This window comes from Delphinapterus leucas, chromosome 12 (genome assembly GCF_059928025.1).
Source record: "Delphinapterus leucas isolate spDelLeu-1000000601 "Yukka" chromosome 12, BTC_Dleu_Yukka2, whole genome shotgun sequence".
In the NCBI taxonomy this organism is placed as follows: domain Eukaryota; kingdom Metazoa; phylum Chordata; class Mammalia; order Artiodactyla; family Monodontidae; genus Delphinapterus; species Delphinapterus leucas.
The window spans coordinates 36,484,332-36,501,503 of record NC_143140.1 but is presented as its reverse complement, the minus strand read 5'-3'; the positions used below and the strand labels follow the sequence as shown (position 1 = coordinate 36,501,503).

General features: G+C 37.5%; 1 protein-coding gene across 4 annotated transcripts in view; it reads left to right on the top strand.

Annotated features, from left to right (window-relative positions):
- The window catches only part of MMS22L (MMS22 like, DNA repair protein), a 169,997-nt gene that overhangs the window by 122,170 nt on the left and 30,655 nt on the right, over positions 1-17,172 (top strand). For all 4 annotated transcript variants that reach the window (XM_089921878.1, XM_089921877.1, XM_089921879.1 and 1 more), the window contains 4 exons: positions 719-930; positions 3,712-3,875; positions 15,346-15,442; positions 16,840-17,007. In XM_089921878.1, the coding sequence (XP_089778004.1) occupies positions 719-930; positions 3,712-3,875; positions 15,346-15,442; positions 16,840-17,007 (641 nt within the window). The remainder of the gene's footprint in view (positions 1-718; positions 931-3,711; positions 3,876-15,345; positions 15,443-16,839; positions 17,008-17,172) is intronic.

The following is a 17,172-nucleotide window of genomic DNA, read 5'->3' as shown; positions in this document are numbered from 1 at the left end:
TCAGCAGACATATAACAAGACATTGTGAGTTCTGTATGACCTTGATCAAACTCTTAACTTCTCTAAACCTCAATTTCTCCAGCTGTAAAATCAGAGATAAAATAACACTAAGTCAGTGGGGCTGTTTTTTGAAAAATTTAAATGGAATAATGAATATAAAGCATGTGGCACAGTGCCTGACGTATAAAAACCTCAAAATAAATTGTCATTATTCTGAGTCTTAATCTTCTGCATTTCTCTCCTTTTGTTATTTTTTTAAAATTTATCACGTTTCTTAACATTGAAAATTTTTAGCATAAATTTTATAGTCTTACTCAGACAAAATGACCAGTACCATAAGTTTAAAAATAGACTAAAATGTATTTTATAATTTTGTAATACATATATATGTAGCTGGTGAGTGTGGTGGTGAAATTTTCTAAAGATGAGAGGCAGAAGGAAGCTTCATCTGTCATCCTACTCTTCTCCCCTGCCTCCTCTGGTTGTGCCCCCAATACATGTATGCTTGGTTAGGTACCACTGCATAGGTGTTACCCAAGGTCAGCTGCTCCCTGAGCTTCATACAAACATTACCTGTTGATGATGGAAGTTGTTCTTGTTGATTGTGGTAAGTTACAAATTCTGATATAAATGCTTGGAACAAAATTAGTAACTTCCTAAATCTTTTTTTTTAACTTTACCTTTTAGTATTTCTCTCTCTTTTTTTTTTCTCCTGTAGGGCATGTGTATCGTGTGTTGTCAGTCTCAAAATCCAAATGCCTATTTGACTCAGTTACTAGGGAATGTTATTGAGCAGTATATCGGGCGGTTTCTTCCAGCTTCACCACACGTTTTAGGTCTTGGACAACATCCTGTTTTGTTGGCATTGAGAAACTCAGCCACTGTTCCACCGATGTCATCTCTAAAGAAATGCATTGTACAAGTCATAAGGTACATCTAAATATTAAAAATAGGTGGTATTTACAATTTTTTATTCTCTAAAAAAATAACAAAGCATCTCAAAAGTATTGGCAATCCTTAGGATACTGAGTTTAGAAACTTTTTTGAGAAGCATTATCTAAGAATTTACCAGAATGACTTGTCAGCCTAAGACAGTGCTCTTTATATTGCTTGTTTTCTCTATGTAGCTATTATTTTTCTTATATATGTCCCAAAGGTATATATATATTTTCATCAGATAAACACTAATTGTATTTTGTACTGTACAAAATGAAGTAATTGTATTTAATAAAAGATGGTTAAGTGAAAAGATAAATGCTAATATGAAAAAGGAAGCAATATGAAGTCCTATTTTTGTTAGTCTACTCTGTCTTAATAACTCAGTTTATTATTAGGCAGATGAATCAATGAAACTTCTTAGGTTTTCTACTAAACTCCAATTATCTATAACAGTAGAAGTTATCTTTTTTTTTGTCTTCATGAGGTATTTAGCTTCACATGAAATTAGTTTTTAAACTTTAAGATACTGTGGTGATATAGATTATTCTTGCCTGGTTTTCTTTCCTGTGTTTTTAATGATCTGGTAGCTTTAATGTCCTGATGTTATCCATCACCTCACATGACAGAATCCCATGTCTAAGATCTGTTCTGCCTTCCGACCTTTTCTGTGTGTTGCTAGTGTTCTGTTACTCAGGTTTGAAAGCTTTACATTCTTTGTTCCCTCCCCTTTTCCAGCCTTTGGCTAATGATTGTTTCCTTCCCTTTTCACGTCTTTTCTCTTATCACATTATACCTGGACTATTGCCAGTGTCCTAACTACTTTCACTTAATCTCTTGTCTTTTCTTCCAGCCCCACCTAAACAATTCCCCCAGATTACTTTTCCTAAAATATTGTTCCAGTATGACACTTCCCTGCCTTCAAACCTTTATTCACCCCTTTTTGACTTGTGGAATAAACTCCATACTCCTTAGCTCTCCGTGATCTGTCACTTAACTTTTCCAAATGTAATACATATGGCATCATATATTGTTACAAGCCCTAATGAGATGGGTTTAATCATCACCCCCCAAAATGCTTTACATCTCCCTACCTCACAGCTTTGTTCATACCATTTTCTCCATTAAAATGCCATCCCTCTGGGCTAAATACGACCTAGACTTTATGAGACCTACACCTAATATCTCAGTGTACCATGATGCTTCTTTCCTTCTTCTGGAGTCACGTGCTCTTGATGATTCAATTCACAGAATCATGATATTTTTGCCTAACTTGTGTCTGAATTTCCAACAAGATTACAGTACGCTACCACTGTGTTTGAGACATTGCATAGGTAATTTTAGTACAAACCAAACGACAAGTGCTGAAGTGAAATCGAATCCTTAAGGTCTTAAAGTCGTTAAAGCCCAGTGTTTAGGATCTTGGCTGCTTTCCTTGACTTTCCTACTTACTTTGTATACAGTAAAAAATGTTTTTCTTATGATTTCTAGTTGAATACCTAAACACATAACAATTCCTTTTTCTGTCTTTTTAAACACTCAGGAAAGAAATAGAGATTGCCTCCTATGACTTCCTCTATTCCAAGCTTTTCTACTCCTGGAGTTCCCCATCTTAGGGCCTCTTCTACTGAATTCCTAAGAATTCTGGGATTATCTTTCAAAGCACCTGTCACACTGTATTATAATTGTCCTTTTTTTTTTTTTAATCTAACTTTTCCACTGAACAGTGAACCCCATGCTTTCAGAAACCATATTTTACACTCTTGTTCTTAGACTTGTACCTGGCACACCATGTACTAAATAAATGTTTTTTCTAGGCGTTGGGAATTCATTATTAAAACAGATAAAAAGCGCTTGCCGCTCAAAGAGTGAATGAATTTTGTAATATGTAATGTTTGTTGGAAGTCATTGTATAGAGTAGAAATGATGAAGGCATAGTTCTGCCCTTAAGGAATTTATAATCTTTAGTGATTTCTATGCCCCATTTTGGCAAATTATTATTGCTTTGCAAGTATATTTAGATGTCTAGCTTAGATTTAGCTATATCTGACACTTATTCATATTGTCTCAACTTTTTAGAAACTGAACAATTTTCACTTTCATTTATTCACTTAAAAAAAGTACACTGAACACCTGTTATGAGCTGAGACCTGTTCTAAGAGGTAGAGATACAAAAATGAATCAGATAAATTATCTTTATGACCTCTGTTGAGTTCAAATGCTAAAAATTGTCCTGCTTTAAGAGAGGATATTATATCCTAAATTACCTCTCTGATTCTTTTACTTCATAAGGGAAGGAAGGAGGTAGGCTGGAATGGGAAGATGATTTCTAGTATAGTCCTCTTATTTATTTGGAAAAATAAGACCCCCTTTCAAATCCCTAAATAAATAAATATGAGGAGAGAATCTTTACGCAAATTTGATGTTAGAGAAAATGTTGCATCATTGAGGAGCTGATAGAGGAGATCAAGCTTATATTACAAAGTTAGATTTTTATTAGATTTTGATTAAGTATATTTTAAGACCAGGTTGCTTTATATTTTGTTTGTATCTGTATTCTGCTTTGGCCCTTATAGCACGCCAAAAGGATGTGCAGTCATTGCTTCAAAAATCTTAGGTTTGAAGAAAACATGGTAAAATATACATAGTTTTTAAAAATTGTGTTTTACTAATTTGGGAGCTAAAATAAGCCAGTATCTTTAAAGTGTATGACATTTGATTCTGCTCTATTAAAACTTTAAAGAGAAGGAAAAATAAAATTATGCTTCTTTTCAGGAAATCCTACTTTGAGTTTAAAGGATCCTTGCTCCCTCCTCGCTTAGCATCCATTCTGGCCTTCATCCTCCAACTTGTTAAGGAAACTAACATTGACGTTTCCGAGGTTGAACTGCTCCTCCCGGGAGTATTAAAATGCTTGGTGTTGGTCAGTGAACCTCAAGGTTAGTTCGTTTACGAGTTTGTGTTTGTTATACTTTTATGTTCACAAATTAAGAGTGTATTCTTTCCTATCAGTTAAATCAACATTTACAAAAATATATGGTTATTTTATATCAGTTTGATTATATCATGGCTAAAGAACAAACTCCAGCCAATAGCTGAGGTTGGGCGTGATAAAATGATTAAAAACTGACATGTTTCAGTCTAGTTGTTGTTTTTTTTTCCTCCCAGACAAATAGTTTTAAGTTTATTTAATTTTTGTTCAATCAGACTCCAGTATTGAATGCAACTTATTAAATATCAAGTGGTGAAGGGTCAGCATACTTTCTCCTATTCAGGTTTCTGCTAGAATATGTAAGCTGATCTCTGGGCAAAGAGATCAGATCACTGATCCTTTCGTTTTCAGTCTCATCAGCCTTACTGCCAGCGATTGCTTTAAAATATTACGTATTTAGTCCTCCCTGTGAGTAGCATGCTTTAATAAGCTTATTGGGAATATGCAAAATAGTGACTATAGTTCTATCCTGAAGGGTTTTTTTTGTTTGTTTGTTTGTTTGTTTGTTTGTTTTGTTTTGTTTTTTTGCTGTACGCGGACCTCTCACTGCTGTGGCCTCTCCCGTTGCGGAGCACAGGCTCCGGACGCGCAGGCTCAGCGGCCATGGCTCACGGGCCTAGCCGCTCCGCGGCATGTGGGCTCTTCCCGGACCGGGGCACGAACCCATGTCCCCTGCATCAGCAGGCGGAGTCCCAACCACTGCACCACCAAGGAAGCCCCTGAAGGGGTTTTTAGTATAAATAGGATGGGGTGCGTGTATGTTTGTGTATTTGTCATTATAATGTGATTGTTTGGGGCAGGCTTCTCACATGCTTTCTACCTAAGTACTTCTAACTAGTGTGAGAAGTGAGTACAGTGTATATCCTAAAGAATATGAGGGCAGAAAAGTGGTAGCTGAAAGCTCAAACAGCTCTTTGAAATGTTCTGTTTTATCTCAAAAATTGATGCATATTTTGTTTTAATCCACGTTATTTTGATGTTTAAAATGTTCATCTCTGCTTCCAAGCTTGCTTTAGTGAAAAATGTTGTATTATGTTAATATAAAATACCCTTACTTGATAATAACACCTCTTCAGTGAAGAATATCCAGAGATAGACCCCAGACTCTTCTTTAGAAATTTTACCATCTTTGAAAACGTTTGCATACTTCTAATTTCAGTGAACGCCTGTTGTATTATACAGTACAAAACCTGAGACAGAGCAGACAGTATAGCATTTTAACTAGCCCCTTGTTTCATTGAGAGTAATATTTATCATGAAGGAGATCAGGGTTTGGGAGGGGAATTTTGCTGCTCATCTCTAGCTAGTGGTGCATCGCACGTTCCAAATAGAAGGCATACAGAATGCTCTGTCTCCACATGGCCGTCTTTGTAAGCGGAAGAAACAGTGTTAAACACAGGTTTGTGTGATTGGCTCAGAGAAAATTCTGACTCTCCTTGTAGTCTCAGTGTTTAGAAGGACAGTGTGTAAAATCGTAGAAAAGTAGTGTTACTAAATGACACAGCAGTTCCATTCCTAGATACATGTCCAAGAGTATTTTAAACATATGTCCACTCAAAATACCTGTACAACAGAGCTTCAGGAGTTCCACTTCCAGCATGACAACATGAGGAGCTCTGCAGCCCTGCTCCCCAGAAAAACTGGTGAAAATTATTTAAAAGAGAGCATTTCAATTCTCTGCAAGTGGTACTGAGGGTACAAAACAAATGGAGAAACATTATTTAAGAAAATATACTGAAGTCTTGGTAGGAACGGCAAGTCCTTGATATTTGAACCAAGACTACTCCCTTCTCTGCTCCTAGATCAGTAAGATGGAAACTTTGCTTTAGACTGCTAAATTAAATAACTAGAGTTCCGTCTCCCCACAGCTCCCAGTAGGAGGGCTGTCTTCCTGTGAGAGGCAGGATATCAGTGTTTCTCATTCTGCCTCCTAGCTATCTGATGGTAAGGCTGTATTCCAGGGGAGTGTGGGTGAGAAGTGGGGCCTTCATTCTTCCATTCAGCCCCCACTCGTGGGATGGGTACACTATACTGAGTATGGCACCACTGAGAATACTGGGGCACTGATTGTCCTTGCTCCAGTTTAGAAGTGGAGATTCCATGCCAAGAGGACCTGCGGCTAATACCCCTCCTTCCAGAAGCATTCAGCACCTAAAGTGGGTATGTCACTCAGAAAGTAGTGGACACCATGGTCCCTGTCCCCAGCACCAGAGCTACACCTCTGAGTTTTGCCTGGGAGTGGGAGAAAACCATAAAATAGAGAACTCTGAATCTCTCCCAAAGGAACTGACTTGCAACAAAGTGTGAAAAAGTTCAAGCTTGAGGATGCTGTCAAAAACAGTGGAGTTTGTGGTTGAAAGGCAATAGGTGAGAGAATGATAGATTTATTGGAGGTATAAGCAGATGGTTGCACAATTCTGTGACTATATTAAAAACCATTGAATTGTGCATGTTAAATGGGTGAATTGTATAGTATATAAATTATATGACAATAAAATGGTTATTTTTTTAAAACACTATAAAAGGATAACCCAGTTTTTTAAGAAATGCTCAGCTCAATTAAAGAAATAAAGATGACAGATATTTTTTTAGAAACCCTGTACACTAATGCTCATTGCAGTGTTATCCATAATAGTCCCAAAATGGAAACAACCCAAATGTCCATCAACTAATGAATTGATAAGCAAGAAGAAGTAAATCCATACAGCGGAATATTATTCAACCATGAAAAGGATTGAAGTACTAACACATTCTATAACATGGATAAACCTTAAAACATTATACTGGATGAACTTCCTTCAAGATGGTGGAAGAGTAAGACGTGGAGATCACCTTCCTCCCCACAAATACATCAGAAATACATCTACATGTGGAACAACTCCTACAGAACACCTACTGAACACTGGCAGAAGACCTCAGACCTCCCAAAAGGCAAGAAACTCCCCATGTACCTGGGTAGGGCAAAAGAAAAAAGAAAAAACAGAGATAAAAGAATAGGCACGGGACCTGCACCAGTGGGAGGCAGCTGTGAAGGAGGAAAGGTTTCCACACACTAGGAAGCCCCTTCGTGGGCGGAGGGGGGAAGCTTCAGAGCCACAGAGGAGAGCGCAGCGACAGGAGTGTGGAGGGCAAAGTGGAGAGATTCCCGCACAGAGGATTGGTGCCGGCCAGCACTCACCAGCCCGAGAGGCTTGTCTGCTCACCCGCCGGGGCGGGCAGGAGCTGGGAGCTGAGGCTCGGGCTTCGGAGGTCAGATCCCAGGGAGAGGACTGGGGTTGGCTGCGTGAACACAGCCTGAAGGGGCTAGTGTGCCACGGCAGCCGGGAGGGAGTCCGGGAAGGAGTCTGGAGCTACCGAAGAGGCAAGAGACTGTTTCTTCCCTCTTTGTTTCCTGGTGCACGAGGAGAGGGGATTAAGAATGCCATCTAAGGGAGCTCCAGAGACAGGCATGAGATGCTAAGGCTGCTGCTGCAGCTACCAAGAAGCCTGTGTGCAAGCACAGGTCACTCTCCACACCTCCCCTCCCAAGAGGCTGTGTAGCCCGCCACTGCCAGGGTCCCGTGATCCAGGGACGACTTCCCCGGGAGAAAACACGGCACGCCTCAGGCTGTTGCAACGTCACACCGGCCTCAGCCGCTGCAGGCTTGCCCCACACTCCGTGCCCCTCCCTCCCCCTGGCCTGAGTGAGCCAGAGCCCCCGAATCACCTGCTCCTTTAACCCCATCCTGTCTAAGGGAAGAACAGATGCCCTCAGGCGACCTACATGCAGAGGCGGGGCCAAATCCAAAGCTGAACCCCAGGAGCTGTGGGAACAAAGAAGAGAAAGGGAAACCTCTCCCAGCAGCCTCAGGAGCAGCAGATTAAATCTACACAGTGAACTTGATGTACCCTGCATCTGTGGAATACCTGAATAGACAACAGATCATCCCAAATTGAGGAGGTGGACTTTGGGAGCAATGATATATATATATTTTTTCCCTCCTTCTCTTTTTGTGAGTGTGTATGCGTATGCTTCTGTGTGTGATTTTTGTCTGTATACCTTTGCTTTTACCATTTATCCTAGGGTTCTGTCTGTCCGTTTTTTTTCTTTTTTTTAGTATAGTGTTCAGTGCTTATTATCATTAGTGGATCTGTTTTTTTGGTTTGGTTGTTCTTTCTTTTTTTAATTACTTAAAAAATTTTTTTTAATAATTATTTTTTGTTTTTTATTTTAATAGCTTTTTTAAAAAAAATCTTTTTCTTTCTTTCCTTCTTTTTTTCTCCCTTTTATTCTGAGCTGTGTGGATGACAGGCTTTTGGTGCTCCAGCCAGGTGTCAGGGCTGTGCTTCTTAGGTAGGAGAGCCAAGTTCAGGACATTGGTACACCAGAGACCTCCCAGCTCCACATAACATCAAACAGCGAAAATCTCCCAAATATCTCCATCTCAACGCCAACACCCAGCTCCACTCAACGACCAGCAAGCTACAGTGCTGGATACCCTATGCCAAACAACTAGCAAGACAGGAACACAACCCCACCTATTAGCAAAGAGGCTGCCTAAAATCATAATAAGGTCACAGACACCTGAAAACACACCCCAGATGTGTACCTACCCACCAGAAAGACAAGATCCAGCCTCATCCACCAGAACACAGGCACTAGTCCCCTCCACCAGGAAGCCTACACAACCCACTGAACCAACCTTAGCCACTGGGGGCAGACACCAAAAACAATGGGAACTATGAACCTGCAACCTGCGAAAAGGAGACCCCAAACACAGTAAGTTAAGCAAAATGAGAAGACAAAGAAATACACAGCAGATGAAGGAGCAAGGTAAAAACCCACGAGACCTAACAAATGAAGAGGAAATAGGCAGTCTACCTGAAAAAGAAATCAGAATAATGATAGTCAAGATGATCCAAAATGTTAGAAATAGAATGGAGAAAATACAAGAAACGTTTAACAAAGACCTAGAAGAACTAAACAGCAAACAAACAATGATGAACAGCACAATAAATGAAATTAAAAATTCTCTAGAAGGGATCAATAGCAGAATAACTGAGGCAGAAGAATGGATAAGTGACCTGGAAGATAAAATAGTGGAAATAACTACTGCAGAGCAGAATAAAGAAAAAGGATGAAAAGAATTGAGAACAGTCTCAGAGACCTCTGGGACAATATTAAACACACCAACATTCAAATTATAGGGGTCTCAGAAGAAGAAGAGAAAAAGAAAGGGACTGAGAAAATATTTGAAGAGATTATAGTTGAAAACTTCCCTAATATGGGAAAGGAAATAGTTAGTCAAGTCCAGAGAGTCCCATACAGGATAAATCCAAGGAGAAACATGCCAAGACACATATTAATCAAACTATCAAAAATTAAATACAAAAAATATATTAAAAGCAGCAAGGGAAAAACAACAAATAACATACAAGGGAATCCCCATAAGGTTAACAGCTGATCTTTTAGCAGAAACTCTGCAAGCCAGAAGGGAGTAGCAGGACATATTTACAGTGATGAAAGGAAAAACCTACAACCAAGATTACTCTATCCAGCAAGGATCTCATTCATATTTGACAGAGATATTAAAACCTTTACAGACAAGCAAAAGCTAAGAGAATTCAGCACAACCAAACCAGCTTTACAACAAATGCTAAAGGAGCTTCTCTGGGCAGGAAACACAAGAGAAGGAAAAGACCTACAATAACAAACCCCAAACAATTAAGAATATGGTAATAGGAACATACATATCGATAATTACCTTAAATGTAAATGGATTAAATGCTGCAACCAAAAGACATAGACTGGCTGAATGGATACAAAAACAACACCCGTATATATGCTGTCTACAAGAGACCCACTTCAGACCTAGGGACACATACAGACTGAAAGTGAGAGGATGGAAAAAGATGTTCCATGCAAATGGAAATCAAAAGAAAGCTGGAGTAGCAATTCTCAGACAAAATAGACTTTAAAACAAAGACTATTACAAGAGGCAAAAAGGACACTACATAATAATCAAGGGATCAATCCAAGAAAAAGATATAACAATTGTAAATATTTATACACCCAACATAGGAGCACCTCAATACATAAGGCAAATGCTAACAGCCATAAAAGGGGAAATCGACAGTAACACATTCATAGTAGGGGACTTTAACACCCCACTTTCACCAATGGACAGATCATCCAAAATGAAAATAAGTAAGGAAACACAAGGTTTAAATGATACACTAAATAAGATGGACTTAATTGATATTTATAGGACCTTCCATCCAAAAACAACAGAATACACTTTCTTCTCAAGTGCTCATGAAACGTTCTCCAGGATAGATCATATCTTGGGTCACAAATCAAGCCTTGGTAAATTTAAGAAAATTGAAATCGTATCAAGTATCTTTTCTGACCACAATGCTATGAGACTAGATATCAATTACAGGAAAAAATCTGTAAAAGATACAAACACATGGAGGCTAAACAATGCACTACTTAATAACCAAGAGATCACTGAAGAAATCAGAGGAAATCAAAAAATACCTAGAAACAAATTACAATGAAAACACGATGACCCAAAACCTATGGAATTCAGCAAAAGCAGTTCTAAGAGGGAAGTTTATAGCAATACAATCCTACCTTAAGAAACAAGGAACATGTCAAATGAACAACCTAAGCTTACACCTAAAGCAATTAGAGAAAGAAGAACAAAAAAACCCCAAAGTTAGCAGAAGGAAATAAATCATAAAGATCAGATCAGAAATAAATGAAAAAGAAATGAAGGAAATGATGGTAAAGATCAATAAAACTAAAAGCTGGTTCTTTGAGAAGGTAAACAAAATTGATCATTAGCCAGACTCATCAAGAAAAAACCGAGAAGAATCAAATCAATAGAAACGAAAAAGGGGAAGTAACAACTGACACTGCAGAACACAAAGGATCATGAGAGATTACTACAAGCAATTATATGCCAATAAAATGGATAACCTGGAAGAAATGGACAAATTCGTAGAAATGCACAACATTCTGAGACTGAACCAGGAAGAAATAGAAAATATGAACAGACCAATCACAAGCACTGAAATTGAAACTGTGATGAAAAATCTTCCAACAAACAAAAGCCCAGGACCAGATGGCTTCACCAGGCGAATTCTATCAAACATTTAGAGAAGAGCTAATAGCTTTCCTTCTCAAACTCTTCCAAAATATAGCAGAGGGGGGAGCACTCCCAAACTCATTCTACGAGACCACCACCATCACCCTGATTCCAATACCAGACAAAGATGTCACAAAAAAAGAATACTACAGACTAATATCACTGATTAACATAGATGCAAAAATCCTCAGCAAAATACTAGCAAACAGAATCCAACAGCACATTAAAAGGATCATACACCACGATCAAGTGGGGTTTATCCCAGAATGCAAGGATTCTTCAGTATACGCAGATCAATCAATGTGATACACCATATTAACAAACTGAAGGAGAAAAACCGTATGATCATCTCAATAGATGCAGAGAAAGCTTTTGACAAAATTCAACACCCATTTATGATCAAAACCCTCCAGAAAGTAGGCATAGCAGGAACTTACCTCAACAAAATAAGGCCATGGATGACAAACCCACAGCCAACATTGTACGCAATGGTGAAAAACTGAAGCCATTTCCGCTAAGATCAGAAACAAGACAAGGTGTTTCCCACTCTCACCACTATTATTCAACATAGTTTTGGAACTTTTAGCCACAGCAATCAGAGAAGAGAAAGAAATAAAAGGAATCCAAATCAGAAAAGAAGACGTAAAGCTGTCACTGTTGGCAGATGACATGATACTGTACATAGAGAATCTTAAATATGCTACCAGAAAACTACTAGCGCTAATCAATGAATTTGGTGAAGTAGCAGGATACAAAATTAATGCACAGAAATCTCTTGCATTCCTATACACTAATGATGAAAAAACTGAAAGTGAAATCAAGAAAACACTCCCATTTACCATTGCAACAAAAAGAATAAAATACCTAGGAATAAACCTACCTAAGGAGACAAAAGACCTGTATGCAGAAAATTATAAGACACTGATGAAAGAAATTAAAGGTGACACAAATAGATTCAGAGATATACCATGTTCTTGGATTGGAAAAATCAACATTGTGAAAATGACTATACTACCCAAACCAATCTGCAGATTCAACGCAATCCCTGTCAAACTCCCCTTCGCATTTTTCACAGAACTAAAACAAAAAAATTCATAATTTGTATGGAAACACAGAAGACCCCGAATAGCCAAAGCAATCTTGAGAACGAAAAGTGGAGCTGGAGGAATCAGGCTCCCTGACTTCAGCCTATACTATAAAGCTACAGTAATCACGACAGTCTGGTACTGGCACAAAAACAGAAATATAGATCAATGAAACAGGATGGGAAGCCCAGAGATCAACCCACATGCATATGGTCACCTTGTGTTTGATTAAGGAGGCAAGAATATACAATGGAGAAAAGACAGCCTCTTCAATAAGTGGTGCTGGGAAAACTGGACAGCTACATGTAAAAGAATGAAAGTAGAACACTTCCTAACACCATACACAAAAATAAACTCAAAATGGATTAGAGACCTAAATGTAAGGCCAGACACTATCAAACTCTTAGAGGAAACCATAGGCAGAACACTCTATGACCTAAATCACAGCAAGATCCTTTTTGACCCACCTCCTAGAGAAATCAAAATAAAAACAAATGGGACCTAATGAAACTTCAAAGCTTTTGCACAGCAAAGGAAACCATAAACAAGATGAAAAGACAACCCTCAGAATGGGAGAAAATATTTGCCAATGAAGCAACTGACAAAGGATTAATCTCCAAAATTTACAAGCAGCTCATGCAGCTCATTATCAAAAAAAAGAAAAAAAAACCCAATCCAAAAATGGCCAGAAGACCTAAACAGACATTTCTCCAAAGATATACAGATTGCCAACAGACACATGAAAGGATGCTCAGCATCACTAATCATTAGAGAAATGCAAATCAAAAGTACAATGAGGTATCACCTCACACCGGTCAAAATGGCCATCATCAAAAACTCTACAAACAATAAATGCTGGAGAGGGTGTGGAGAAAAGGGAACCCTCATACACTGTTGGTGGGAAGGTAAATTGATACAGCCACTATGGAGAACAGTATGAAGGCTTCTTAAAAAACTAAAAATAGAACTACCATACGACCCAGCAATCCCACTACTGGGCATATACCCTGAGCAAACCATAATTCAAAAAAGAGTCATGTACCACAGTGTTCACTGCAGCTCTGTTTACAATAGCCAGGACATGGAAGCAACATAAGTGTCCATCATCAGATGAATGGATAAATATGTTGCACATATATACAATGAAATATTACTCAGCCATAAAAAACAAAATTGAGTTATTTGTAGTGCGGTGGTTGGACCTAGTCTGTCATACAGAGTGAAGTAAGTCAGAAAGAGAGCAACAAATATCATATGCTAACACATATATATGGAATGTAAAAAAAAAAAAAGTCGTGAAGAACCTAGGGGCAAGACGGGTATAAAAATGCAGACCTACTAGAGGATGGGCTTGAGGACATGGGGAGGGGGAAGGGTAAGCTGGGACAAAGTGAGAGAGTGGTGTGTATATGGATATATATACACACTACCAAATGTAAAATAGATAGCTAGTGGGAAGCAGTCACAGAACACAGGGAGATCAGCTCAGTGCTTTGTGACCAGCTAGAAGGGTGGGATAGGGAGGGTGGGAGGGAGGGAGATGCAAGAGGGAAGAGATATGGGAACATAAGTATATGTATAACTGATTCATTTTGTTATAAAGCAGAAACTAACAACACACCATTTGTAAAGCAATTTTATTCCAATAAAAATGTTAAAAAAAAAAGTGTATGAACTTCCAGTTATAGGATGAATAAGGTCTGAGAATCTAATGGATAGGTTAGAAACTATAGTTGATGATAACACTGCATTGTATAATCAAAAATAAATAAATAGATAAATAAAATTTTTTAAGTGAAAAAAACAAAACATTATGCTGAGTGAAAAGAAGGCAGTCACATAAGACCACATGTTGTATGATTCCATCTATATGAAATTCCCAGAATAGACAATCCGTAGAGACAGAAAGTAGATCAGTGTCTCCGGGTGCTAGGGGAGGAAGAAAATGGGGAAAGATTGCTAATAGGTGTAAGGTTTTGGGGGGAGGTGATGAAAATGTTCTGAAATTAGATAGTGGTGATAACTTCAAAGTTCTTATGAATATACTAAAAACCAATGAGTTGTACACTTTAAAAAGTTGGGTTTTATGTGTGAATTATACCTCAATAAAGCTGTTATTTTTAAAAAACAATGCTTACTGTTAATACTTTGTAAAGGCTATTTCTTCATGTTCTGGTACTTTTTCCACAGAAGAACTTGTGGGTTTTGTTTTTTTCAAGAAAACATCTTTAAAAAGAAACAGTTATATTGGCTTTAGGATTACATCTAATATGAGAACTTATTTGCTCAATAAAGACAAGTATGCTATATCTTCCTTATCCACTATCATCATGCTATGGAAAACATTATCTGCTACTTCATTGTAATTAATTTAGCTTCATGTGCATCACATGTTTTGTACTCTTGCCATAGTGGATTACAGTTTCTTAAATTTTCCTTGTTCTTAGAGAAAGTAATTTTTTTCCCCAGCTACTTATATTTAATGTTCTAAAAACAGCATAACAAAAATGTATTAGCACTTGGAACGTGGTGAATTTTCTACATTCTTTGTTGATTTTTTTTGTTGTTGCCGTTTTTATGTACAAGTGCACAGTTGTAAAGGATTTGGTTAAATACTGAAAGAACACAAATGTTCTTTTTGTAACTTTGCTCTCTTTCAAAACAAAATTAGCATCACAAATAGTTGATTATATATATATATATATTGCTAATTTTAAGTAAAGGTAAACTTAGTTTCTAATTTTCTACATATATGTTTGTTAGTGGGAGGAATATGCTTATGAATTAAAAAAATCAACCTGCTTGTCTCTAAATCAGCTGAATTATTAAAGGTTATCTTTAATCAGTATGTAACAGTGTTTGCAAGGTTAGGATACTGGAGTGTTTTTGAATATGGGCTCTTTTCTAACAGAAAGACTTATCTTCACATGTGTTTTTTCAGTTACAGGGTTGTAAAAAATAGACTTGTTAAGTGTATTATATTTTCTTAAAATGGAAGATAGGGAGGCTTTAGAACAAAACCAAAGCTCATAACTATTTCGCTTTGAAAAATAACAAAAAAGCATGTAGATACTTTTAACTATTTCGCTTTGAAAAATAACAAAAAAACATGTTTTTCTAAATCTAGAGTGCTCATAAAAATGAGGATCCAGATGGTCAAACCAGACAAAATGTGTAATGCTGTAAATTTTCCTCCTAGTTAAAAGGCTGGCCACCGAGAACCTGCAATACATGGTCAAAGCCTGCCAAGTGGGGTCAGGAGGAGAACCTGCCGCCCAGCTGACTTCTGTGTTTAGGTAACTGGAAAATATGCCAACTGGCAAGAAGACTATTGCCAGCCATTTGACAGCCAACATGTTTTTTAAATAACTAATTATCCAAAACATAATGTGTTACTACTTGTTTGTAGTTTCAATTATTGTATTTTTGGCAGTGGTTTTGCTATGTTGTTTTATTAAAAAATAAAAGTACCAAGGAGAAAGATAAATGAGCTGACGTAAAATTACCTGAGAATTTAGTAAGGAAGATTCTTGCATGTGTTTAAGAGGAAAAAGTGGGAAACGTGAGTCATGATGACAGGTGTACAGGCTTTGGAGCTGCTAAACATGCTACTCAGGATCCACTGTGAAAGTGCCTGTCACTGGTTTTCCTACTCACTTTAGATGCTGTGGACCCAGAAAGCTCCATTGTATGTAATTGTGAAGCATAGACTTTGTAGATCTGTTGTTCCTTCACAAGAATAACTGCAACTTGAGAAACATTTTCTGTTTTGTTTTTATTTTCCTGCCTTGCACCCTATAGAGTCTTATGCTTTCTGTTAGGGCAGTACTTTTAAGTATTTCTTTCTCACAGTTTCTACCAGTTAGTTCGCATTTATTTCATGTATCTCTACCCTAGCACTACCGTGATAAATAGTTTGGGTCCATTTCCTTCATTCTGTGTTAGATTTTTGATTCCTCAGTTTTCTTTCTTATCACATAGTTGGCACTTGTCGGTTGTTTACAGTTTATTTAAATTGTGATCATTTGAAATAAATACTGGATTTATGAAAACTGTAAAACCCTAAGAGGAGGAAGGATTTTATATGAACGAAGATTGCATGTTTGTTAAGTACAATTTATTGAGCTAGGTGACTTTTATTTTCTAGGAGGGAGAGAGTGGAAATTTTAGGATTAAAATATATAATTCTTATTAATAAAAGGTCTTTTATGGGTCTAAAGTCTCTTGATCGGTTAAAGAATATAAAAATTATTTCAAATAACTTGCTTTCCTCATAGAAATATTGTTTGATTTATCTAGAGTTAGCAATAACTAAAAGATATACAAAATAACTAGGAAGCTGGACTCTTTGCTGTTTTAGTCTCTTCTACATCCTGACCATCTAGATTTCATCATGCACACTATAGCAAAAAAGTCCCTGAGATTAGATTTTTCCCCCTTATTCTTCCTCCCGGGATTCCAGCTCTTCCCTTTCCCTTTCTCCTAATGCTGCCACTGTGTTCATAGCTCATACTGAAGCCATTTCTGTTCTTTATTTTCAAGTGTTAAATAGTGTTCATATGGCATCTAAATCCTTATGGTAATCTTACATGAAATGATCTTTCTTGTGTTCAGGTTATAGCTTGTTGCCATACAGATACCAGCCCAAGGAATTGCCCCAGAAGTAATTCTAAGTAACTTGTTTTACTTTCAGGAAATTTATCGAGGATTATGGTATGAGATATGATTATCAGATTTACAGCATTTTAGAAACAGTAGCAGCATTGGACCAACAGGTTGTTATCCACTTGATTTCTACCCTTACTCAATCTCTGAAGAGTTCAGAGCGGAAATGGGGCCTTGGCAGAAATATTGCACAAAGGTATGTTTGATAATTTGATTATATCCTTTTGGACAATGATTATGAAATCTAGATTCATTTTCTAGAAATGGCCTATTTTCCACTTATAAAAATTTGGAGTGTGTTCCAGTGAATAAGATTAGTGACTCAACTAGATAATATGGGTTTTGGTCAGAAATAGATCAA